The sequence below is a fragment of the Anser cygnoides genome, chromosome 1 (genome assembly GCF_040182565.1).
Source record: "Anser cygnoides isolate HZ-2024a breed goose chromosome 1, Taihu_goose_T2T_genome, whole genome shotgun sequence".
In the NCBI taxonomy this organism is placed as follows: domain Eukaryota; kingdom Metazoa; phylum Chordata; class Aves; order Anseriformes; family Anatidae; genus Anser; species Anser cygnoides.
Window position 1 is genome coordinate 171,525,555 of NC_089873.1, and position 26,445 is coordinate 171,551,999.

At 41.8% G+C, this 26,445-nt stretch overlaps 1 protein-coding gene and 1 long non-coding RNA gene across 2 annotated transcripts; both read left to right on the plus strand.

Annotated features, from left to right (window-relative positions):
* The first annotated feature begins 10,000 nt into the window (after nt 1-10,000).
* Nucleotides 10,001-11,849, plus strand: LOC106029573 (guanylate-binding protein 3-like). The gene is made up of 5 exons (XM_066990680.1): nt 10,001-10,604; nt 10,726-10,853; nt 10,921-11,030; nt 11,113-11,303; nt 11,380-11,849. Exons 1-5 carry the CDS (start codon nt 10,298-10,300, stop codon nt 11,847-11,849), a joined length of 1,206 nt encoding a protein of 401 aa, XP_066846781.1. The 5' UTR covers nt 10,001-10,297.
* Nucleotides 11,850-14,778: 2,929 nt separating this feature from the next.
* LOC106046401 (uncharacterized) lies at nt 14,779-25,352 on the plus strand. The gene is made up of 5 exons (XR_007167733.2): nt 14,779-15,092; nt 16,686-17,898; nt 18,224-18,295; nt 19,282-19,487; nt 19,667-25,352. It is a non-coding gene; the product is annotated as an uncharacterized lncRNA (long non-coding RNA).
* Nucleotides 25,353-26,445: the final 1,093 nt, after the last annotated feature.

The following is a 26,445-nucleotide window of genomic DNA, read 5'->3' on the forward strand; positions in this document are numbered from 1 at the left end:
TGACCCTTTCAAATGAAATGGCTTGAAATTGTAGTCATTAGAATGACTAACATTTCATGATTATGTACCATGAAAAAATGTCAAAGAATATTGATCGTAGCTTTGAACTTGCCAAAACACAAATACAGGGGCTTAGTCTTTCAGCCATATGATTTGCTTGAAAATGAGTGTCCAATTCTGTTCTCTTTACTTCAAAACGAGTGTACTTGATCTCTGAACAGTCCAACGATGGTAAGAGAAGATAAGACTGGAAATAGATATTTTTTTCTTTGTCATAAAAGTATATCATAACCTGTCTCTGATTAGCTGTGGTTGAGCAGCTTGGAATGAATAATTTCAGTTAAGCAGGAGAGGTTAAGACAGCAATTTCTGAGTGAACTGCCGTGGAAGAGTGATAAATTTGTTTTACTCTGTTAAAATGTCCTGCTGAAATTACAGTGTCAACAGCGAACCATTTTTCAAGATCTGAAAGAGATGTCCAGTGTTTATGTTGGTCAAGACTCATCCCTCTTATAAAAGATTTGTCTCCTTAGGCTCTCAGTACAATTAGAGAGAGAAATACATGCCAAAAGCATTGGTGATTCAACCCATTATCTGTGTTCCTAACAGGTTACATTCCTAAAAGCACTTGTGGACTCAGTAGATGAAATTTGTTGATGTGAAGTCAGATCCAGTCCATAGTGATTTTCAGCTGTTGAGCTCTTTGCTATTCGTGACAAATATGAAATTACACAAGCTTCTTCACAGACAGTTTGCTTTTTATTCTCTCTTGCTCTTTTCAAAAAGCTTATCCATTTCATTTAATTTCCTCTCTGTGTTTCAAAATAGTTTTAGGATTATTTCCAATGCTAATCCCTTGAGAAAATTATGATTTTTTTTCATGAATTTATTTTAAAAGAGTTATTTCCTCACAGATTTGAGCCTTGTGTGTTTTATTCAATAATAAAACCTTATATTACCAGCAATAAGAATGCTATACACTATGTAGTATACAGCTGTATACTATAAATTGTAATAAAGCTTTGGTTAAACAACAGCACACACGTATGTTTGTATCACATCCATACAAACTGTGTTCTGTTGAAGATGTCATAGAATCATTTCTGTAAGAAAAAAAATGTAATTTACATCAATTTAGTTCTATGCAACATTCATAGAGTTCTGCTGGATCACTGAAACAAGATATAATGTTAACACATATTTGGGAAGATGTGTGGTTTTTGTTGTGTGGTGTTTTTTTTTTTTTTTTTTTTCTCTCCTTTTGGGAAGAAGCTCCATATCTTTCTTAACAATAGGCTATTTGGAGAAAGTAGACCAAATTTGATAGAAAAAAAAAAAGTGAAATTGATAATTATATATTTTTAAAAATACACTTTTTGAAACTGGGCATAAAAATACATGTAAAATGTTTGTTTTGTTATAGACAATATTATTCAAAAGTATGCTGCACCTTAAAACATACGTAAAAAGATATTTTCAAACTATCACCTATTAGGCTGTTCTGATTTGTTCTGAAATATTGTAAACTGCAGGTAAAGATTCAAACGCAGTATACAGACTGCAGTTCACTACGATAAGACTTTTTTTTTCTTTTTTAATATGTATTTTCAGTCTGTATCGTGGAGAATCATCATATCTCCTGGAATGCCTTAATTTTAGTTTTACTCTTTCTGCTGAGCCAAAGTGGTAAATTCTATCACATAACAGATTATTGGCTTTCATTTAATTAATTAATTTATTTTTTTAATTTTTTTTTCCCCAGAGGACACTTGCCAAAAATTGATACTAATACAGGTCAAACAAGATAAAACAACGTAACGGTACCCTTTAAAGGAAAGTAGTCTTTCTTTTGTTTTGCTGATGACATTACATAGTAACACGGTACTGAAAGGTAAGAAAATCTGCAGAGATTATGAGTATTATTCATATTCACATTTCTCATAAAATCACGTCTTCTCTTTAAGCACAAATCTTTGTGCAAATATGCTGTATTTCAATGCCTGGGGAAAAAAAGAAAAAAAAAAGTATCTGTCAAATAAATTTCCTAACATGGATTAAATCAAATGTCAGAATAAAGTTTGTACTTGTTCTTTTTATGGACATATCTTTATGAATATCTTTAATACTCAGAGGAGGTAAATAAATACTTAAAAGAAAATTCTACCTATTTTGCTCAGCCAGCAATCTGCAACTCAGAAAGTGCTCCTCAGTGTGAACAAAATGTATTTGAAAGTAAAACTTTACATTATAATTGGGATATCTGAATTTCTTGTGGCAGCCATCTTGCTGACATGCCCTGGACCCAATTCTACTAAACAAACAAACAAAAACAAAACAAAACAAAACCCACCAGTTTTTAATATTGCATTGCTATATTAGTAGACTTTAGTTTTGAATTTTCTTCTCTACATAGCTAACTGGGGAGATTACTATGGTTTTATGTGCACAGAACATAGGGACATATTTAAACTGTAACAGCCAAATGATATATATGAATAATTCCTCCTAAAACAAGAAAGCCAGATGAAAGAGGTCAACTTGTGTTTTCTACGCTTGCCATAGAAATAAAGGTGCTCTGAACTGTCTTTTCATATGCTATTGTTGGGGGATTGCAGTTTCCATACCTTCCACTTTTTCTTCAGGATATTTCACTAGTTATCCTCTTTTTCTCCAGTTTTGCCACGTACCTTCCCCTCCCCCCATCCCCCAATGCAAAAACTTTCACTTAAATGCTAATATCTTGAATAAGGTCAGTAGAAGATTATTTGTATTTATTACCTGAATGCCTTGGCATATTCAGCCTTATAGGACCAAATTTGATATTCCTCAGTCTTTAACTCAATGAATGTAGAAATATGTAGAGAAATATACCATTATTTTCTGTTGGAGCATTTTCAGTTCATTTATTCAAAATTTCTGCCTTTAGTTGAAAATTACTTAGTTCATTTGCAGTAGGCATATTGATGTAATAATTTTGATAATTATACAGTAGTAGGTAATGATGCAAAATTGCATTCAACTACTGATTTTTTTTTCAGTATTATATGTATCCACATGGACTGTCAGTAGCATGATGTGTTTTTTGCTGTTGTTGTTTGTTTGTGTTATACTTAAAAAAAAAAAAAAAAAAAAAAGCAAAAAAGCTGTAAGTATTTATGCTGTTCCAAATACAAGAATCCAAACCTGCAAACAAAGTGTGCTGCAAACAAAGTGTGTGGAAAAATTTATACTTTCTCCTGGAGGCTTAGAACATGACACTGTGGTCATCATAACTTCAGCTATCCAAAAGGCAGTCACATCCGAGTTAATCACCCTAGGCTTCCTTTGTAATAAAGGAAGAAAATTAAGTACTTCCTGGACACTGTTTCTCTGATCTCCTTTAGACTTTTACCTTAGAATGAAATAAATTATGGGTTCTAATTAGTTTATATTTATTAAAAATGGCATCAAGATAGATAGGAACTATCTGTAGCATATATATTTACATTTGGTCAGAAGAAGCCTACTCAAGATTTCCAAAATAGCTTAGGCACTTGAAGCTTAGGACACTGCATTACCAAGAAAGGACAGATTCATATTACATATTCAATCTCACTTCTGCCATTTTATGCCTTTTTAAATAATATTAAAGATTTTGACAGTTTTAATTAGTGTGTAGATAATTCCTGTTCTTTAAAATAAGCAGGGTATAAATAATTAATGAGTTATAAATAATTCAGGTAGATGATACACGGGGAGCCTCCTAGAGACCATACTCTATCAAGTTAGGAACATTAACATCAGGCATTCCAGCCACCTTTCTAATAAGTGTATTAAATATGCAGCCAGATCCAAAAGATAAAAGTAGAGATCTGACCTCCATTCAGCAGCATTAATAATTAATCTGTCTGTCTACCTACCAATCATCTGTCTATTCAACTGAATCCTTCACCTTGTTCTGTAAATTTTGTACAAAGAGAGGACTTGACTGAGTGAATTAAAGAAGACTGTAACCAGAACCATACATCTTGAAAAAAACTTCCTTGACTGCACTTGATCTTTTTAGGAGTCATAAATTAATTTTCCTTTGTTCTTGTGCTGATTTCCACTATTAACTTTAGGCCATCAGAGCTGAAATTCTACTCTGCTACCCTAATCGTTTTTTTTGCTCTAGCACCATACAAATGCTTTGTTTTCCTTCTGTTGTCTCAATGTTAGAAATAGCATCCAGAAACAATAGCAGATTCCATGTAAGGGGCTGCACAGACATTCACAGTTTTTTTTGATTTTTTTTTTTAATCTAATTTATTAGTACCTTTGAATAGTGTAATACTCATGTGAGGAATCAAAGCAATTGAAAAGGATGACTGTTTGTTATTCAGATGGTAATGGGAGTACCTGTTGCAAAGGCCCTTTCAACAGTATCCTCACCAGGTTCAGGTGAGACTTTCCAAACTGTTCTAATTAATTCAGTTAACACAGATGGCTGATGAATCTATGTGACCACTTCAGCAAATGCACGATCCTTCTGCATGTATTATCTTAAACTACATACAAAACATATCTTGATTGTCTTCATTATAAACAAAAGACTCTTTTGTGATCAAACTTGCAACAGCAGGATCAATTTATACTATTTTATATTATTTGTATATCTTTTGGTCAATACTACATCATGAATTGGTAGAGGAATCTCTGAAATGGCCAGAACCAGCACAATTAAGTGCACAAATAGCACCTACAAACAGGCCTATGCACAGCCTGTAGGAATGTCTGGGACTGTCCAAACTTCCCACTTTCTCTACCATTTAATCAAATATCTTGCTTGTGAGTGGCTAGGAGTTAAATCAATCATCTTTTCTCAAGTCAATATACTGTCTCAAATCAGCAGATTGTTTGATCTACATGGAGACTAGCTGGACACTTCCCAGACAACACAGAGAACTGATGGCTAAGAGCACTGGGGGTGTGCATATGAACAGTCTTCATACCCAGCTGAACAAGTTATAACTATACAGCAAATTTGAATTTTGTCCTTATATCACAATTATGGCTTAAATTCCATGTGTGTAGAAGTACACAGGTTACATGGACAGATGAATGTGTAAAACACAGAAGAGCTAAAAATAATGCTCAGGGCTACTTCTTGGAAAGGGAAAAGTGCTCTTTAAGTGCTCTGCAACTCTCACTCTGGATTCTGTACTAGGCAAAATAGCTGGAAATCATAAAGCTGGAAATTGCTATCCAACCACATGCATTTATACTAGTCCAATTTAGGAATTTATATAGAATTTGCATGCTAAAACATGAAGGGTAACTTTGTGGCTTTTTAAAATGTCTTACTACTCATATATAATCTTAGAGAGTGTCTGAACTAAGGCCTTATTCAGACTTCAGCATTAGCACTTCTACTCCCATTATTATGACCAATTTTTTCTAAATGTGAATATATATATAATTAAAAAAAAAAAAAAAACAGCAACAACAATAAAAGCTTTAAATCATTTTTTTAATTATACTGTCTTCCATTTGTTTTATGTGAAATTAAATGCCGCTGGGAAAAATCCATTCCTATTGTTCCTACACAGTTTTTCATAATTGTTTCTATTACAGAACTAATTAAATATTATTTTGAAGTTCTCTCTTTTAAGTGTAAGTACGATTTAATGAAATTTTTACATATTTCTCACTAATATTGATTAACATTTAAGTGGTTTTTCTATTTCTCTCTCTTCTACTTATTACAGTAACTATGCTTTCCACTTATGTAATGGTATTAACATGGGAATCTTGAGAGAGGCAAAAAAAGTGCATTTTTACAGATTGGATAATCATAAGGTTGTTAGAACCTAGATTTCAAGGAACAGGTATCAGGTTTTTACCTTGACATTTTAATGTTTTTGTACTATTAGCATCACTTGTCTTGCAACACATGAATTTATATTTGTCCAGCCCACTCTTTTAAGACTGGTGTTCCTATTGTCTTCTGAGCAAATATATGTATAAAACATTGATTCACTTTATGCTCACTTTACAGTCCCTTTGTGCAAGTACAAGCAGAAAAGTCTAGATAAGATTTCTAAAGTTTCTTCTAAGAAAATAAAAGGAGTGTTCTCAAATCTGTCTGTCTCTCCTGAAATCACGTCACCTCCATATCTGCATAAAGTGATTGACTTTTGCCAGTGTAGAGACACATTAGTTCCTCTATTTTTTAGATGTTTAATTATTCATCATTATTAGCATATGGACATACTATACAACACGCACAAATACTATTCTTAATGGAGGAAGGGTTTGTAATTTGGTTAAAGACTGACTGACAGTTTACACATGAAAAATCTGTGATATGAATTAGCAAACTTAAAATTATGTATGGCTGATTAGGTGTTTCTTTATTAATGCTGAACATGTGCATGAAAATTTTCATCCACATTCTGACTGTCATTAGAATTTGGGTTTATATATTTACAGGTTCCATAATCCAGCAATTCCAGGATCAAAAAGGTTCCACAATCTACACAATACTAATGTGTTACTGGAGTTGATTCCCCCATCCACTTTGCAGATATCTTTATTTGAAAAGGAAAATCTTGAGTGTTTAAGTAACAAGCCACAATTATCTGTTAAATAATGGCTTTCTGAATTTTTGTATGAAAGGCTGGAAGGAATGTTGGTCTTGAAAAATAGCGCAATGGTAAAAAGAGGCAGAACTTCTTAATGATTAGGTACTTGGTGTCATATAATGTAAAATCTTAGAGTGGGCTGTATAGTTCCTCACTAGAAACAAAGCTTTTATTTCTGAATTGGCTGAATGTGTGAGAGAGAAAAATCTCCATCTTTTAAACCTGTGATATGGAATTATATTATATTTTTAAGTCTCAGATTGTCAGGTATTTAAAATTTAATAATCAGAAACGTAAATGAGCAACTGTATACTAATTCCTGGACAGCAATATTGAACAGTCAGTAAAATATGTTCTGAAGTTATCAGATTACTTTCTGTCTGCTTATGAAAGAAGTATTTTTTAATTCCCACTCTGTACTGAAATGAGTTGAAAACATTAAATCACAATTAAGGGTAGCTCTACCTGGATTTTTTTTTTTTTTCTAGGCCAAGTTTCAAGACCAAAAACAAACTACTGAAATCCTTTATTTGAAAGTCTTATGTACAGTGATAGGTAATCATTCAATCATAGAATGGACATAGTTGGAAGAGACCCACAAGGATCATCAATTCTAACTCCTGGCTCCACACAGGACAACCCAAAAGTCAAACCATATGTCTGAGAGCATTGTCCGGATAAGCATATATAAAAATGCAGAAACCATTTTAAACTGTAAATACTACATTTTAAATACTTGTAGTTTAAATACTTATAGTTAAATACTTGTGGTTTTAATAGTACAAGCTTCTTTTCTTCATGTTTTGAAGTAGACTATCCTATAAAGGAATCCTCTTTTCTATAAATGCATAACAGTGCTGGTATCAGCAGAGTTACAAGTCATGAAGATCTGGAATACTGCAGCAGCCAGATAGTTGTTTTTTTGTTGTTTGTTTGTTTGACAAATATATTAAATGTGCATACAGAGTTTGTCAAAAATCTGTAGGGCTCTTTTCACAGTAGTTCTAATGAGGACTGAGGACATGGTACATTACCTTGGAAGAAGTAAAGTGTATCACCTGGCTGTACAAGTTGTTCACACACATTAGCAAACCTGCAGTTTACCAGATGCCACTGAAACACTTCCATAGCTGAGCAAGTCTGCAAGACCTCCCACTCAAGATACCCGCTGTCACTTTCCCTGTAAGATGAATTTGTCATAACAAGACACGCTTATTGAGTTTCCCAAAGTGCCGCAGAGGGGGAAAAAAATAAAATAAAATTACTGATTAATATTTTTATTAATTATACAATATTTAAATATACACTATTATAAAATAATTATTAAATTATAAAATATATAATATTATAAAATATATTTTATACAGTTATTTTTGGGGTAACTTTGAATACAAAATAATTTTTCGACCGTGACTGAATTCACCTGGGGAGGAGCCAATACATGTGCTAAATTTTTACTTTCTCTACACATAAAGCCTTTTTTTTCACCAGAGTCATTTAAATATTATAAGAGAAGAAAAGGTTGGGGTATACAAATGGCTGTTTTCACTCCTAGCGTTATGGAAAAAAACAAGAAGTTAGATATCTGAACAGTATTCTGTTAAAGTGAGGAAGTTCTTTGTTCCTCTGAACACAGAGAACATTTTAATTTTTATTAAGTTGGAGAATTAACTTCTTTTTTCAAGAAGTTAAAAATGTCAAAATTTCTTATTTGGACCTGAAAAGAACTTTTGCTCCCTCTAAGATCAGTGCAGCATTTTAAGTTTTACTTTAGGTTTATATGTAATATACATGCAACAGTAATAAAATGACTAGCTTATTTCAAATATTTTTATTCTTGAGTGACAAGTTTATTTTTAATTTTCTCATATTCCTCCCTCCACTTACTCACTTTTTCTTGGACAGCAATTCTCAGATTCATCAGTACTTAGCTCCCATTTCACAACCTGTCAAATAGCTACTCAGGCAGAAAAGAACATATGTAGTCTCTGTAGACTGAAAATTAGTGTACTCGTAGTTATGTCTCCTCTTGGGAATTATCAATTCACTAGCTGCTGAAAAGGCTGCCAGAACAAACAGGAGTCGTCTGTGATAACCAGGGAAAAAAAAAAAAAAAAAAAAAAAAAAAAGTAATATAATGCCAGAAATCTCTACTCCAGATGACCTCTATAAAGTTTTAAAGTTTCCCTGTTTCCATACCCCACTGATACACAATCACTTATCTTTTGAATTCAGTTATCAAGCAAATACTCAAGTACTCAAGCCACATAATTCAAAGTCACAGGACTGGATTTCTCACCAAACTTCAGAAATTAGCAATGTAGCCTTCTACATGTGAGGTAGTTATCCTAAGCTTCCATTATACTGAAGGGAGTTAATAACTTGGAGATTTAATTCATCCCACCTCTGTCAGAAATCTTTTTTAGGATGAATCCACAATTACTCAGATAAATCCTATCCAATGTGACTTTGCCATAGAGCAATCAGACTATTAAGGATTTAGGAATAAATGTAAATATTCCTAATGCACGCTTTTTTTTTTTTTTTTTTTTTTTTTTTTTTCTACAAACCTCCTTCGATGAAACACAGAAAATTAGAACTTCAAATGCCTTTTCTGACAGAATGTGTTAATATCAGAAAAATGCATGGATCAAACTCTATGGGTTAAATAGGATTCTCCATGCAGTGTGGAATCCAGTGACTTATTAAACATTTTTAATTTATGATTGAGTTACTCCTAATAATAAATATAAAAAATATATTAAGAATTTATTCCCTGGATTTTTTTAAGTACAGAATCAATAGGGATAAGTAGGGAGATTCAGTTCTATTTAGCCTTCCTTATGAGCACCTTCACTAGATGATCTGACCTCTTAATGAAGGATTTTGTGATTCTGATTAGTTGATGCCTATAGCTCTTAAAAGATTCATGTGGGCAATTCATAGAACTGTTGGATTTCTTCTACTGATATTTTAAATGGTTATTCTGATGCTTCAAGGAAATACCTATTAGTATATAAATACAACACTGATATTTCCCTGGTACGCACCACTAAATCTAAGATTCCGTTTTAGTAAACAAAATGATATTATATGCCAACTCCATTTAATGAAGAAAAACATTAAATTGGTGTTCAGCTAGACAACAACTGAATTTGTCTAGGATTAAGAAACAATAAAATTCTATTATTATACAACATGTGCACTTTATCCAACACTTGTTTTTTAATGGTAGTTTTTTTAATGGACTCTGCTAGAGGAGCGGATGCAGCACAAGCTGCAGGCGATGCTGGAGGAACAGGAACGCGTCATCGAGCACAAGCAGAAGGTAGAGGCGGGGGCACCGTGGTGGTGGCGGTGCTGGGGGCCGCGGTGGCGGCACTGACCCCGCTTCATGTGCCACAGGAGCAGGAGGCGCTGCTGAAGGAATGCTTCCAGAGCGAGGCTGAGACGCTGCAGGAGCAGACAAGAAGCTGCGGGAGAAGAAGGAGGAGATGAAGAAGCCGTCGTGGCACCAAAGGGCACCGGATGGGCATGGCTTTGTCACCGATCCCTTTCTGCCGGGCCTGTTGTCTGTCGCGTTGGTCGTGTTCTTTGGTGCCCTGATGCTGATACAGCACGTGTAGTGACCTCAGTGCAATCCCAATAAATTCCTCCATTCTGCCTCCAGTTTTGGGTTTCCCGAAAATGAGGGAATGTGGGAAAGGGCCGAGGAGCTGCCACCCTCCCTGATGAGTCAGCCGGGGCCAGGACGAGGGGGGGCTGCTGACCTTTATTTGCTGCTGCTGCTGCTTTTGGTTTCATTTCCGTCCGTGCTCGGAGCAGCAATGCAGGAGCCGCTGTGCCTGGTGCAGAACGGGGCCGACGGGGTGCTGAGCCCCAACCCCGCGGCGCTGGAGGTGCTGCGCGGCATTGGGCAGCCCGTGGTGGTGGTGGTCATCGCGGGGCCCTACCGCACCAACACGTCCTTCCTCATGAACCGGCTGGCGCAGCAGCGCACTGGTGAGATAACAGGAGATTTAACGGGGTTAACGGGGGATTAACAGGGTTAACGAGGGGTTAACGGAGGATTAACAGGGCCGGAGGGTCCTGCTCGCCCCCACGCCCCCTCCTGGCCCCACAGGATTCGCCCTGGGTCACACGGTGCAGGCACAGACCAAGGGGATCTGGATGTGGTGCCTGCCACACCCACGCTGGCCCGACACCACCCTGGTGCTGCTGGACACTGAGGGGCTGGGGGACCCCAACAAGGTGGGTGCGGGGCTGGGGGGGTCGCGGGACCCCCGGATCCGGCCCTGACGACCCCCTCCGGGCACAGGGCGACAGCCACAACGACGCCTGGATCTTCACGCTGGCGCTGCTGCTCTCCTGCACCCTGGTGTACAACAGCCTCGGCACCATCGACCATCAGGTGCTGCAGCACCTCGGGTACTGGGGGGGTCGGGGCGGGCACAATGGTGTTGGCGCTGTCACGGTGGCATCGTGGTGATGGTGCCACCACTCCCCTCAGGGTCGTGATGGCGCTGACGGAGCGTGTGCAGGTGCGGGTGGTGGATAGCAGGGACGCGGCGGCAGCCGACTTCGTGCGCTTCTTCCCCGGCTTCGTCTGGGCTGTGCGGGATTTCGTGCTGGAGCTGTCGCAGGATGGGCGGCGCATCACCGCGGACAAGTACCTGGAGCAAGTGCCGCGCCTGCAGCCCGGTACGGCGGCTGCACCGCGGTGTTGCGGCTGGGTGACGCCATAGGGCCGCATCCTGATGGCCTCCTCGCACCGCAGGGAGCAGCCACATGGTGCAGGAGCAGAATGAACTGCGGCGCTGCCTGCGCGACTTCTTCCCCGAGCGCAAGTGCTTCGTGCTGCCACTGCCGGCCGAGGTTGAGGTGATGACGCAGCTGGAGGAGCTCAATGAGGGGCAGCTGCGCCCCGGCTTCCTGCGGCAGGCCAACGCCTTCTGCCAGCACATCTGGGACAAGGCCCCGGTGAAGGCGCTGCCGGTGTGGCAGGCTGTGACAGGCAGCAGTGAGTTGCGGCGGTGTGGGGACAGGCGGCCCCGTTTGGGTGCCGTAGGGGGGGTGACACCGCCATTGCCTCCTGGCAGTGCTGGCAAGCCTGGTGGAGAAGTACGTGGCGGCCATCGCCAGCAGCGGGGTGCTGTGCCTGGAGAGTGCAGTGACGGCACTGACCCCACTTCGTGTGCTGCAGGAGCAGGAGGCGCTGCTGAAGGAATGCTTCCAGAGCGAGGCTGAGACGCTGCGGGAGCAGATCAAGAAGCTGCAGGAGAAGAAGGAGGAGATGAAGAAGCCGTCGTGGCACCAAAGGGCACCGGATGGGCACGGCTTTGTCACCGATCCCTTTCTGCCGGGCCTGTTGTCTGTCGCGTTGGTCGTGTTCTTTGGTGCCCTGATGCTGATACAGCGCGTGTTGTGACCTCAGTGCAACCCCAATAAATTCCTCCATTCTGCCTCCAGTTTTGGGTTTCCCGGAAAACAAGGGAATGTGGGAAAGGGCCGAGGAGCTGCCGCCCTCCCTGATGAGTCAGCCAGGGCCAGGACAAGGGGGGGCTGCTGACTTTTATTTGCTGGTGCTGCTGCTTTTGGTTTCATTTCCGTCCGTGCTCGAAGCAGCAATGCAGGAGCCGCTGTGCCTGGTGCAGAACGGGGCCGACGGCGTGCTGAGCCCCAACCCCGCGGCGCTGGAGGTGCTGCGCGGCATTGGGTAGCCCGTGGTGGTGGTGGCCATCGTGGGGCCCTACCGCACCAACAAGTCCTTCCTCATGAACTGTCTGGCACAGTCGCGCACCGGTGAGATAATGCGGGATTAACAATTAACGGGGTTAATACGGGAGTTAACGGGGGATTAACAGGGTTAACGAGGGGGTTAATGGAGGATTAATGGGGCTGGAGGGTCCTGCTCGCCCTCACACCCCCTCCTGGCCCCGCAGGCTTCGCTCTGGGCCCCACGGTGCAGGCACAGACCAAGGGGATCTGGATGTGGTACCTGCCACACCCACGCTGGCCCGACACCACCCTGGTGCTGCTGGACACCGAGGGGCTGGGGGACCCCAACAAGGTGGGTGCGGGGCCGGGGGGGTCGCCCGTGTGTTATGGGCCTCCCCCCCCGGACGTTACGGGAACCCCCCCGTGAGTTACTGCGGGCAGGGCCTGGGTCTACCCCCCCCCCCAAGCACCTTTGTGTCCCTTTGCCCCCTCCCCCTCGTCCCCCTGGGGATGGGGCCGGGGGTTGTGTGTGGGACACCCACGGGTGCCGTGGGGGGGATATTGGGGGGGGGGGGGGGTCGCATGTCCCGCGCCCCCCCCCGGTGACGCGTGGGCGCAGACTGCCTGGGCTCCACCCAGTGCCTGCGCTGCCTCATCACCTTCCCCGATGCCGCCTTCGCCGCCCGGCATGCCAAGCGCGAGCACCCGCAGGACTTCTTGGCGGCAGCGCTGCGCGGCGCCCTTTTCGTCTGCGTAATGTATCACCAATGCTTGCCAGGATACAGGTGGGTCTGGTCCTATTCATTAATGGCATAGAATGAAGGATATTTCTTTCATTTCAGAGTGATCCAAATGAGATACCTTTAAGCTCTGCAGAGAACAAAAACTGGATTCAGAGGGATCCTAACTGATTGGAGGAATGGTCTGAAACTAGCTGGATGGGATTCAGTGGAAGTAAGGGCAAAGTGTTGCATTTAGCAGAGCAGTCAGTCAGACTCATGGAACTCAAGGAATCATCACCATCACCATCACAGAGGGGAGGGGAGGGGAGGGGAGGGGAGGGGAGGGGAGGGGAGGGGAGGGGAGGGGAGGGGAGGGGAGGGGAGGGGAGGAGGGAGGGGAGGGGAGGGGAGGGGAGGGGAGGGGGAGGGGAGGGGAGGGGAGGGGAGGGGAGGGGAGGGGAGGGGAGGGGAGGGGAGGGGAGGGGAGGGGAGGGGAGGGGAGGGGAGGGAGGGGAGGGGAGGGGAGGGGAGGGGAGGGGAGGGGAGGGGAGAGGGAAAGGGAAAGGGAAAGGGAAAGGGAAAGGGAAAGGGAAAGGGAAAGGGAAAGGGAAAGGGAAAGGGAAAGGGAAAGGGAAAGGGAAAGGGAAAGGGAAAGGGAAAGGGAAAGGGAAAGGGAAAGGGAAAGGGAAAGGGAAAGGGAAAGGGAAAGGGAAAGGGAAAGGGAAAGGGAAAGGGAAAGGGAAAGGGAAAGGGAAAGGGAAAGGGAAAGGGAAAGGGAAAGGGAAAGGGAAAGGGAAAGGGAAAGGGAAAGGGAAAGGGAAAGGGAAAGGGAAAGGGAAAGGGAAAGGGAAAGGGAAAGGGAAAGGGAAAGGGAAAGGGAAAGGGAAAGGGAAAGGGAAAGGGAAAGGGAAAGGGAAAGGGAAAGGGAAAGGGAAAGGGAAAGGGAAAGGGAAAGGGAAAGGGAAAGGGAAAGGGAAAGGGAAAGGGGGAAAGGGAAAGGGAAAGGGAAAGGGAAAGGGAAAGGGAAAGGGGAAAGGGAAAGGGAAAGGGAAAGGGAAAGGGAAAGGGAAAGGGAAAGGGAAAGGGAAAGGGAAAGGGAAAGGGAAAGGGAAAGGGAAAGGGAAAGGGAAAGGGAAAGGGAAAGGGAAAGGGAAAGGGAAGGGAAGGGAAGGGAAGGGAAGGGGAAGGGAAGGGAAGGGAAGGGAAGGAAGGGAAGGGAAGGGAAGGGAAGGGAAGGGAAGGAAGGGAAGGGAAGGGAAGGGAAGGGAAGGGAAGGGAAGGGAAGGGAAGGGAAGGGAAGGAAGGAAGGGAAGGGAAGGGAAGGGAAGGGAAAGGGAAAGGGAAAGGGAAAGGGAAAGGGAAAGGGAAAGGGAAAGGGAAGGGAAAGGAAAGGGAAAGGGAAAGGGAAAGGGAAAGGGAAAGGGAAAGGGAAAGGGAAAGGGAAAGGGAAAGGGAAAGGGAAAGGGAAAGGGAAAGGGAAAGGAAAGGGAAGGGAAGGGAAGGGAAGGGAAGGGAAGGGAAGGGAAGGGAAGGGAAGGGAAGGGAAGGGAAGGGAAGGGAAGGGAAGGGAAGGGAAGGGAAGGGAAGGGAAGGGAAGGGAAGGGAAGGGAAGGGAAGGGAAGGAAGGGAAGGGAAGGGAAGGGAAGGGAAGGGAAGGGAAGGGAAGGGAAGGGAAGGAAGGGAAGGGAAGGAAGGAAGGAAAGGAAAGGAAAGGAAAGGAAAGGAAAGGAAAGGAAAGGAAAGGAAAGGAAAGGAAAGGAAAGGAAAGGAAAGGAAAGGAAAGGAAAGGAAAGGAAAGGAAAGGAAAGGAAAGGAAAGGAAAGGAAAGGAAAGGAAAGGAAAGGAAAGGAAAGGAAAGGAAAGGAAAGGAAAAAGGAAAGGAAAGGAAAAAGGAAAGGAAAAAACTCCAGTTAGCATATTTGTATATCATTTGATATAAGGAAGCTTACATTTAGGCACTTCTACAATAACAAATACAAACTGAAACTTACAACCTCTTTTCAGATTCCTTTTTTCAGCATTTCAACAAGGAACAATATTAGAAAACATGGTAAGATGAACAGTTATTTTAAAGAATACATTAAGCAATATTCAGTATGAATTGTCCAATTTTTATGGCTAATTTAATGTGATGGCTGTAATGTAGACTGTTTTTGCATAAAATTCTGTAGTTTATGATTTATATATGCCAGTAAATATGCTGGTTTTTTATTAAGTAGAATGATTTTTTGCTAGTAGAAAGAGAACTAAAAAAAGGATCTTTACATGAGTTCAACTTTGTATTCTAAAATTATTGTGTTGTGTGACTCTCTTCATAGAAGTAATTGTGAAAGTGAAAAATGGAAAGTGGCAACTTATAGTAGCCACTGAATTCTAGGAAAAAGTGATTTTGTCCAATTTCTGTAGTCTCAACAGATGCTGCAAGAGACATTTCCACAAAGTAAGTAGATTAATGACAGTCAAATACAGAGGTTAAATCCTGACCTATGCATCCTGATGGGGATTTTTCTTAGATATGTCTGTTTTTCCATGTAATGGTGAAGGTTTTTTAAGTGATGAAGAAAAGCTTCTCAAAGGAATAAATAAATTAATTAGTAATTAGTTGGTCTGATTCAAAACATAAACAAGTATAAAATACATATATAACACTGTTGATAAAAAAAGTACTTGTCTAAGTAATCCTAGGGTGTAAGTATTGCAAAATCAGCTAGAAAGACCAGATGTTGCATAGAGCTCACTTAAGACACACTCCTATGTAAACAAAAAACTCAACACAAAACCTTTTGTGTTGTTCTTCTAATTCCTACTCTGTAGCTACTGGTGGTTTTGTCAGATCAAAAAAACTATTCCCCTGCTGTCACACAAAGAAAGGATGATATTTTTCAAACATAAAAGTGTGTCTCTGCAAATGTTTCTGCTATATCCTGAGGAGTTCCTAACTTGGCTTTTTCAGGGCTCTCACACACATTTTTTGCCAGGTTAGTTATTTTGTCAGAACACACCTAATGATGACATGGTCTATACCAACAGTAAAGCACTTAAAAGTTAAATCACCAAAGGTACTCTTTTGTTGGCATCTTTGTCTACAGGTATAGTAGAAAGCATGCTTGGGAAAGCTCCTGGGCAGTGGCTAGTTGGCACAGATCAGTCTTCATCTAAAGTAATAAACTTTTTTCTGCCTCCAAACTATGATGGCTATATGTAAAGCCCTATTGGAAATGGCTCCTGTACATATTAAATGCCAGAACATGCTTAGGAATTGTTCAGAAAATTGCTAGTTGGAGTAGAATAAGTATACATTAGGCAAGGGTTGAAATACACCTATTTATATTTCAGTTCTGGAAAGAATTTACAGTATGAGTACAGTTACAACTTCTGTGTCTCTACAAAGTTTCTCCAACAAAAAAATGTGATGTGCGTGCATGAATACACATGTAGGATTTTTTTTTTTCATTGTAGCTATGCTGGTAGAAGATTTTTTAATCTAGATTTTGTTACATCTAATAGCAGAGACAACACATGAAAAACACACTGACAAAAAAAAAAACAACTAAAACACTTGAACTGGAGATATCATAACTTTTAATATGACTTTTTTATCCAAATTTTTACCACATTTATTTCTCTTATGTAATATCATAAGTTTGCAGACTGGCAGCATGGGAAGAAGAAGTGTGTAGCAGTACCCGTGATTACAAGAAAAGTGAATCAAGTCCAGGAATTAACAGACAATATGGGAAATTCCCTGCCAAACAGAGAACCTCGTAGAGTAAACTCAGAGCTGGCTTCCAACTTATCTGGCACCAGAAAGTACCAGTGACCCGAAGTGATGCAAACTCTATGTGTAAATATGAGAAATCATAGAACCATAAAATCATTAAGGTTGGAAAACACCTTCAAGATCATCTGGTCCAATCATCACCCTACTACCAATATCACCCACTAAACCGTGTCACTAAGCATGACGTCCAGCCTTTCCTTAAACACCCCCAGGGATGGTGACACCACCACCTCCCTGGGCAACCCATTCCAATGCCTGACCACTCTTTCTGAGAAGAAATATCTCCTAATTTCCAACCTAAACCTCCTCTGGCACAACATGAGGCCATTTTCTCTAGTACTATTGCTGGTTATCTGCAAGACGAGGCTGACCCCCAGCTCCCCACAACTTCCTTTCAGGTAGCTGTAGAGAGCAATAAGGTCTCCCCTGAGCCTGCTCTTCTCCAGATTAAACAGCCCCAGTTCCCTCAGCCATAGCCCATAGGACTTGTGTTCCAGGCCCTTCACCAGCTTTGTAGCCCTTCTCCGGACATGCTCTGAGGCCTCGATGTCATTCTTGTAGTGAGGGTCCAAAAACTGAACTATTTTAAGTGCTGTTAATATGCCAGTAATGGACTGATAAAGCGAAAGGAGGTAGGTGCTGGTTACAGAAAAAACTTGTAGTGGTTACTATGCACCAAGGAACATCACACCCAGCCCTACTTGATATGGCCAGATCAAGTCCTTTGATAGCCTCTATGAATTAAGAACACCTGGCACAGGGTGCCACCATCCTATTCTCATGCTGCAGGGAATGCCTGCTGCTCCTCCCTGATGCTGGGAACAATGACACTGATCTCATCTGCAGCACACATCCCCTGATACAGATGCAGCTCCTTCACTTGGCACTGTATTAGAGAAAACGTGATCAGGATTGACTGCACCTGGGATGATGAAAAGGAAATAGACAAGACGTTGCATAAGAAAGAGCTTAAACTCAGTACAACTAAGAGGAAGGGTACGGTTACTGCAAAGAACTCTCTGAAATACGGACAATTGTGACCTTTTGTAACAGGAAAAAGGATTTCAGGATAAAGGTATTACTGGACTTCAGCTGTTGTCTTATGTTAGATTATGTGATTAAAAGCTCATCTCCAAACCCATAATGGAGCAAAGAGGATAATGACAGTTGATAGAATACCTGTAAACTAACTGGAGCCGACTGAATACCCTGGCCCAGGTTGCCCCATGGTTTTCACAGCTATCAGCCAATTGTCCAGCTGTGAAAGACATTAACATGCATTAGTGAGAGCTGTAAACTGCATTCCAGGTCACCTTATGGACTGAGCGAGGTTACTAACTACAGGGGTGATGCAGGAGAAGAGAATCTTGGGGTTGTAAAAGACTAATGTGTTTTTTTAGGGAAATGGACCAAAGTCAGGAACAGGAAGGGAACAAGGTAGTTTGGAGAGGAACCAGCATGGGAAAACAGAGGTAAAAGATATAACGTGCTAGTCACATCTGTGCCTTGCATCCGATCAATGGAATCTGTTCTTTCGTACTGCTAAATTCATCTATAATGAATTCCCTTGGTGATAACACTCTCTATTCCATGTGCATATGCGTGTATGGTTGGGGTCTAAGTGACAGCTGCTATAAAATGGCCACAGATTATATAGGCTTGTGTGTCTGGCATACCATAAACTGGAGAAACTGGAGTTTGTACATATTGTGGGGTTGTATAAGTCAGTGTGTGATCGTTAGCAAGAAGAAAGCTGTGAAGTAACCACTGAGTAAGATAACAGAATTTAGAGACAAGTATTGGAGTAAATCTAGACCAGAAACCTGCAAAGCCAGAGGGTCTCATAGCTGCCTACTGGAAGAACCAGAAGGTGAAAGCCAGCTAGTAGGAGACTGTGGATTCTGGGATTGTCTACTGATAAGGCCACAGGTGCAGACCAAGTAGCAGAGAGATCCATTTCCATGTGTGCATGCTTATTTGTGTATGAAGTAACTGGCAGACCAGGGCATTCAGCATTCCGACTCGGTGTATAAGACCGGTTCCTGGAGGGATCCATAACATTTGAGTGCATCTGTGCCTGTATGTGTGCAAAGAGGTTTCAGTACGAACAACTAGAATGGGGCTGCAGGCCTTGCAGACTGATATGTCGAGGGAGATCTGGTATCCAAGGACCAGCTACTGGATAGCCTGAACATCTAAGACAAGTTACTGGAGGGATCTGCATTGCATATATATATTATTATTACATATATGTATATGTGTATATATATGTATCTATATATTCTCCACTGACTGAATTTCACCCTGATTAGCCAGAGAGGGGAGCATGATGAGGTTGTTGATGCTGTCTGTGTTTACATAAGCACTGTATTTTCTCTCTGTGTGGATCTCTCTGGTCAGCTTTGTATATATGAATGTATGTATCAAGCATGTGTGCTTACTCAAAATATGTTCTCAGCCTCACAGCTGACAGTGCATAGGAACATGGAGATGCAACAGTCTCACCTCTATTGGGCTGTTGGATTTGGCATTTCCTAAAAGGCTAGAAGGAAGATTCAAAGCCCTTGGAATTGAGTGGGAAGAATGAGTTCCATCTTGAGCAGTTTCTTGACTGGGTAATTCAGGTCATTGGATGTGAACCTGTGCCATGAAGAAAAGAGAAAGGTGAGTGGTGATTTCCGAATAGGACAGAGGCAGCTGTTTTCCAGGGTGATCTATCATTCTGGGGAAGTTTCCTACTTTCAAAAATCAATATCCATGATCTTGCAGATAGAAACTTCTAAGGATCATCCAGTCACTTCCTGATGTTCTAATTACCCCTTTTTTCTTATCCATATGAGCAGTAGCGATGTACAGAGGAAAAACACTGAACAGGTCAAGGGTCTCCGGTGGCAAGGATGAGAGCAACAGGCTCTTGAGAGTTATCTTCTGTAATCCTTCTGATTAAGGAGAGCTGGGTAGGAACAGACAGTGATGTCAGACCAACGCCTGACTGCATATTCAGTGTCACTACAAGAGTTTTGACTTCTTTGATGATTGTACTTTATTTGAAGATTAAGGAGTACCACTGGGAAGAGATGGAATACAACTAATAGAAAGTGGGGAGAACGTATTTGTGTACAAACATGCTAAGCCAGTGCAAATGCTTTTAATTGTTCATTAGAGGTGAGCACCAAGCCCTGAAATAATTGATTTAAACATGACAAAAGAGGTACTTAGAAAGGTAACAGGAAGATTTTCACATTTCCTCTCAGAAAAGGAAGGTATTTTCTTGCTTTCTTCAAGCTACCTGCAGAACTATCATTAAGCTAATAAATAGGAGTTGGGAAACAAACATGAAGAACTGGAAGGCCATGCACAGTCTGAGGTTTATAAATCACTGGAATCCCAGTGACCTGGTGTGACAGAATGACCTGCGCACTGTTATAGATTGGTACAGGATATTTGTGGAGGATAGGCAAGGAAGAAGAGGAAGGGAATTTACACTTTCTGTAAAGGAGTTCCTTGGCTGCGCAGAACTCCAATATAGAATTGGAGAAGGGTCTGTTAAATATCTACAACCAGATATGAGGGAAAAATATAACTGAAAACATTGTGGTGATCTCTGTTGCATGCTGTACAGCCAAAAGGATAAAATAGATATGGCTTTCTGGAGATAAACTACAAGAGTCGCCCTGTAAAAGACCCTTATCCTCGTGACGTTATCCAGCTGCTTATACTTCTGCTGCAAGGGTAGCATAGCTTTGTGAAAACAATTCAGAAAGTTTTCACATTGCATTTCTTCCAACTAGCCCAATCAGCCAATGAGTGGCTAGCTTTCTTGACTTTTTTTTTTTTTTCTATAGTTAAATGACTGGCTACAAGAAGAAATAAACAGCAATATGTCTATCTCAACTTCAGAAAGCTTTTGAGAGCATTTGCCACAACACTGTCATGTGGCAGCTGATGTGTGCACTGAACAAACAAATTGCTACAGGAGCTGAAATTTGCTTAACTACCAGGGTCCAATGATAGCAACTGATGTCTCAACCAGCATCCAGTTTGTAGCCAGAAACAGCCACTGTATACCAGGTTTGATGCTGAAGCCAATATTGTTCATTTTCTGTGAACAAGTGTATAGTAAAAGTCATAACCTGGGAAAGAAGGCAAAATATTGAGTTCTTTAAGTTTTCCTAAAGAAATCCTCTTCTGAGAGCAAGGTATATGTCCAGGGAAAGTAAAAGAACTTGTACAGTCTTGGGTCACAGCTGATATCTACCAGAAAGGTCAATGAAGTTTTCAAAAACATGCATTCCTATGTATATAGAAGCTCAGTATTATTTATAATGGAGGACTAGAGTAGTGCAAAAGCATCTTGCATTTTGTTCCTTTTCTGAGATTCAGGTCAAGGCCCAGATTAAGATTTTTATTGAAATGTGCTAATTTATCTCTCAGAAGGTAATTAAACTGTGGTGTACGAAGCATGTTTGTTCATTATTTCCCATGGCTATATTAAGAAGGAACAAAGGGAGTCGCCAGGTGGCTGTAAGGACCTTGAGGCTCCCTGCCTGTTGCTGTCTCGGACGGAGAGTTGAGAGAACTTCGTGTAAATACTATAACTGCAAAATTGATAACCCACTGTCCTATCTGAAGACAAAACAGCATGACCAGTTAAGGAGGGAAAAACACCACATACCAAGCGGAGGAAGACTACGGCCTTCATCCGTGCGACCACCAGAGGGACCGGAGACGACGCCCTAGCAACAGTCGACGCAGCTGCAGTAGCAGGAAGGGGGGCTACGTAACCCCGGAAGAACCCGATGATAAAAGGGGACTGTGAAGGGGGGGGGGGGGTGCATGCCGTTTGAGGAGCACGGACTCCCCGGCCGCCCAGCGCTGTTTTGCTTGCTGATCGCTTACTCAATAAACTAATTCTTTCTGGCTAAAAGAGTAATTTATAACAAATTTGGTGCCGTGACTCGGATAGAGGTACGTCGATCGGGAATCCTATCGAGGGGGGCGCCCCACCGATTTCGGCGGCCTTCGCCGGGACTATTCCCATTCGGGCCCTCTACCGACGAACCCTAAATTTCGGGCAGCAAGCAAATAAAGCCAGCAAACCCCTAGGTAATCTTTGTACACGAAGACCGAACGAAGATCCATGGGGTGGGTAAGCATAGGCTCGTGTTCCGTTCGGTTGGGGTTGGTGTTCGCGGAGCGCGTCTGTGTGAGACGTCCAATTGCGGACGAAGTGAGTGCGGACCCCTCAGTAGTGCGGTTCCCACATCCCGCGAGGGACTGGACCACGACAAGGGGGAAGCGGCTGTGTGTGTGTGTGAAGGCACTCCGGAAGATGGGACAGAAGAAGAGTAAGCCTTCTGGTCCCATGGGAGGGGTTAGGTTGCCCCCTATACCCCCGGATAGTCCACTGGGGTTGATGATTAAGAATTGGAGTGATTCCCCTTCTAGGCGGGGAAAGGACAAAGTAAAAATGATTCATTATTGTATTGAAGTTTGGGGAGGTCAGCAAATTCAAGGCGACAGTCTCTATTGGCCCTTGTATGGGTCGTCCAATGACAGGGTGTGTCAAGCCTTAAATGTTTATGTGAATGCCAAAGAACCTTTTTGTTTAGAAGAAAGCGAATATGCGAATATGCGAGTTTCTGGCTGGGCTCGGGGATCGAGTTAATTTGTATTCGTTAAAAGAAAAAGGAGGGGAGGAGAAGGGGGAGGAGAAATGTAAGAAAAAGAATTGGAATTGGAGGTCCCAGTATCACCACCTCCTTATGCCCTGCCCACGGCCCCCCCAGGGCCTTCGAACCCTTCAGGGGAGTCGGACAGTGATGTCGATCAAGGGCCGGTAACTAGGAGTCAAATTAGAAAACAGACAGAAATCTCAGAAACCTGAGAGCGTGGGGGGGCTGTATCCGTTGAGAGAAATATCTATGGGAGGCCCGCAACCCGAAATGGGGTATGTGGAGGTCCCCATTAATTCTGGGGATGTCCGCGATTTTAAGAAAGAGATGGGAAGTTTATTGGAAGACCCCCTCAGAGTAGCAGAGCGAGTGGATCAGTTCCTAGGACCCAATGTGTACACGTGGGAGGAGATACAATCTATAATGGGGATTTTATTTACCTCGGAAGAGAGGGGAATGATTAGGAGAGCGGGAATGCGAATCTGGGATCAACAGCATCAGCAAGGTCCAGCTGCAGATGTTAAGTGGCCACTGCAGAGACCTAATTGGAATAATCAGGACCCCATACACCGTGGTCATATGCAAGATTTATGAACCATTATTAATTAGGGAATCAGTCCCGAGAGGTCACAAAATCAATAAGGCCTTTAGTGAACAACAACAAATAAAAAAAAAAAGAGGGAAAAAAAAAAAAAGAAAAAAAGAGGGATGAAACCCCGACGGAATGGCTAGAGAGGCTGCGTAAAAGCCTGCAGCTATATTCAGGGGTGGATCTGGGGACTCCTGTGGGAGAGGCCCTGCTGAAAACTCAATTCGTAGCAAACTCCTGGCTGGATATTAGAAATTAGAAAGAAATTAGAAGAAATTAGAGAAGATAGAAGATTGGCAGGATCGGGGTATCGGGGTTTGGACAAGTTATTAAGAGAAGCGCAGAAAGTGTTTGTAAGGAGAGAGAATGAGAAGGAGAAAGAACTAGCATGACCCCCAGTGTTAAGTTTGCCAGATTTGAGGAGGCCGTTTTTTTTTGTTTTTTTGTTTGTTCGTGAACAGTGTGGAAGGCACGGCATACGGAGTGCTGGCCCAAGAATGGGCAGGGAGTAAAAAATATTTGTCTAAATTATTAGACTCGGTTAGCCGGGGTGGCCAAATTGTTTGCAAGTAGTGGTGGCTGCCGCCTTACTGGTAGAGGAAGCACAAAAAAATCACCTTCGGAGGGGAAATTAAAGTAATATCTCCACATAATATACGTGGAGTACTGCAACAAAAGGCAGAAAAATGGATCACTGATGCCAGGTTATTGAAATATGAAGAAATATTAATCTCGTCTCTGAAATTAACACTAGAAACAACCTCACTACAGAACCCTGCTCAGTTTCTTTATGGGGAACCAGATGGGCCCTTAGGTCATAATTGCTTCCAAAATATAGAAGAGCAAACAAAATTAAGACCTGATTTAGAAGAAGTGGAATTACCTGTCGGTGAACAAATATATGTAGATGGTTCCTCAAGAATAGTTGAAGGGAAACGAAAATCAGGGTATGCGCTGGTAAATGGGAACACATTTGAGATAGTATAATCTGGACCCCTGAGCCCTAGCTGGTCAGCCCAAGCTTGTGAACTATATGCCATCTTGCGAGCCCTAAAATTGTTAAAGACTAAAAATGGCACAATATATACAGATTCAAAATATGCTTATGGGGTAATACATACATTTGGTAAAATATGGGAAGAAAGAGGGCTCATCAATTCACAAGGAAAGGGTTTAATACATCAGGAATTAATTGCCCAGGTCCTACAAGCTATTAGAGAACCTAAGGACATTGCTGTAGTACATATAAAAGGACATCAGAGGGGCCTTACCCCTCAGGTTAGGGGTAATAACCTGGCGGATCAGGAGGCGAAAAGATCAGCATTAATGAGTATGAGAACTATAAGAGCGAGGGAAAATTGCTCAGACTGTGGCAAAAACTTAAAGGAATTTCCACGTGATGCCTGTTGGAAGGATTTCGGCTTTGATGTTATACAACGTAGTTGCTTGTCCTGGGAAAAGGAGGAGGGGAAAAAGTCACATTGCTATTGTTATTTACACGGACCCATATATACATTACTCTGTTTTACGCAGCCAGAAAAGGATAAAATGGCTCAAATGGGCATAAAAGAAATAGATGGGGGGTAAATGGATATTGCCCGATGGACGGGAAATGCTTCCTAAGTCTGCAGCTCTGCGAGTGCTACGGAGGTTTCATGAGAACACCCACTGGGGAGCTTAAGCACTAGTGGACCAATTCGCTACAAAAGATATGTGTATTGGAATATACAATGTAGCAAAACGAATTGTGCATGATTGTCTTGTCTGTAAAAGAGTGAATGCCCGACAAATGAGGGAAAGAGTATTAGGAGGTCGGGAATTAGCACACCGACCTTTTGCCAGAATTCAATTGGATTTCACAAAACTTCCAAAAGTGGGAAGGTACAAATATTCATTATTAATTGTAGACCATCTCACACATTTTGTCGAGGCTTTCCCGACAACGAGGGCAACGGCCCAAGCTGTGGTAAAAATACTATTAGAAAACATTATCCTGAGGTATGGGATTGTAGAAACAATTGATTCTGACCGCGGCCCGCACTTTATATCAAAAGTGTCCAAAGAAACTATGAGAGCCTTGGGGACGAGTTGGGAATATCATACACCGTGGCACCCTCAGAGCTCTGGAAAGGTAGAACGAATGAATGGGGAAATTAAGAAGCAACTAACGAAGCTTATGATGGAGACAAAAACCTCCTGGGTGAAATGTTTACCGCTTGCACTATTGAATATTCGAACACAGCCTCGAGCCGATGTCGGGATCTCACCTTTGCTATACAGTATGCCTTATGATCTAGAGATACCAGCTGATCACCCCCAGATACAGGACACACAATTAACACCTTATTTAATACAACTTATGAATAGACGGAGGGAATTACAAGCGAAAGGGTTGGTAGCACAGCGTCCCCGTTAGATATAGCAATCCATAGAATACAACCTGAAGATAAGGTTCTAATTAAGACATGGAAAGAAACATCTTTAACACCACGGTGGGAAGGCCCCTATGCTGTGTGAAACTCAGGAAATTAATATTCTGCTAATATTGTGTTTTTATAAGCAGAAGGTTAGCATTTTTAAAATATTTATATTATCTCTGACTTGATCTTAAAAACTTTATTTTTTTTTTTTCTTTGAAGTGCTTACTGCTATAAATGTGCATGAATGTCAAACAAACAAAGAAACAAAAAAGTACCATTCTGCTTGTTCAGGTAGGAAATACAGGGTCATCTTGGACTAGGGACAGCAACTTCAGTCAATTATCCCTGCTGTTAATGCTAATGTTAGAGTGGTAATTACCATGTAACATCCATTGAAATTATTCCATGAAAACAATTTCATACTAGCTTGATTACCACCTGGACTCTCCTGATTGTAATTGATTAAGTGATAAGCAAGGAAAAGAATTAACGAGAAAAAAAAAAAAAATAGTCTGCATTCCATTAAGGACTCCTTGAGGAATCAGTCAGAGTGTCTGAAAAACAAAAACAAAACTACACCTTAGGTATGAATATTTGTTTGGTTCGTTATTTTTTTGACTTTTGGGGGTTTGTCTTCTTTTTTTTTATTTTTTTTTTGGGGGGAGGGACATTCTGTGGCATTTCTGTGTTTTATTCAGAATGTAATAATAGTCTAGGATAGGTGAAAGGTGAAGACTTGATATGAATCCTTTATGTTAGCATCTTCATTATTTACCTCAAGGAATTGATTATATGAAGATAATACCATATATTTTAGAAGGTTGTTCATTAGTCAAAATATGAGCTTTCTGACAGGTATGTAGACCATAGGGTTGAAAACCAGAGCTAGCAGTATAGGGTTGAAAACAAGAGCTAGCAGTAATCTATCTTGTTTCAGG

Bases quoted from the DNA above. Each gene is read 5' to 3' on its own strand.
- LOC106029573 (XM_066990680.1), top strand. From the start codon at position 10,298: ATGTGGGAAAGGGCCGAGGAGCTGCCACCCTCCCTGATGAGTCAGCCG. The intron at 11,031-11,112 runs GTACTGGGGGGG...CACTCCCCTCAG, and splicing joins CAGGTGCTGCAGCACCTCGG to GGTCGTGATGGCGCTGACGG. The intron at 11,304-11,379 runs GTACGGCGGCTG...CTCGCACCGCAG, and splicing joins AGTGCCGCGCCTGCAGCCCG to GGAGCAGCCACATGGTGCAG.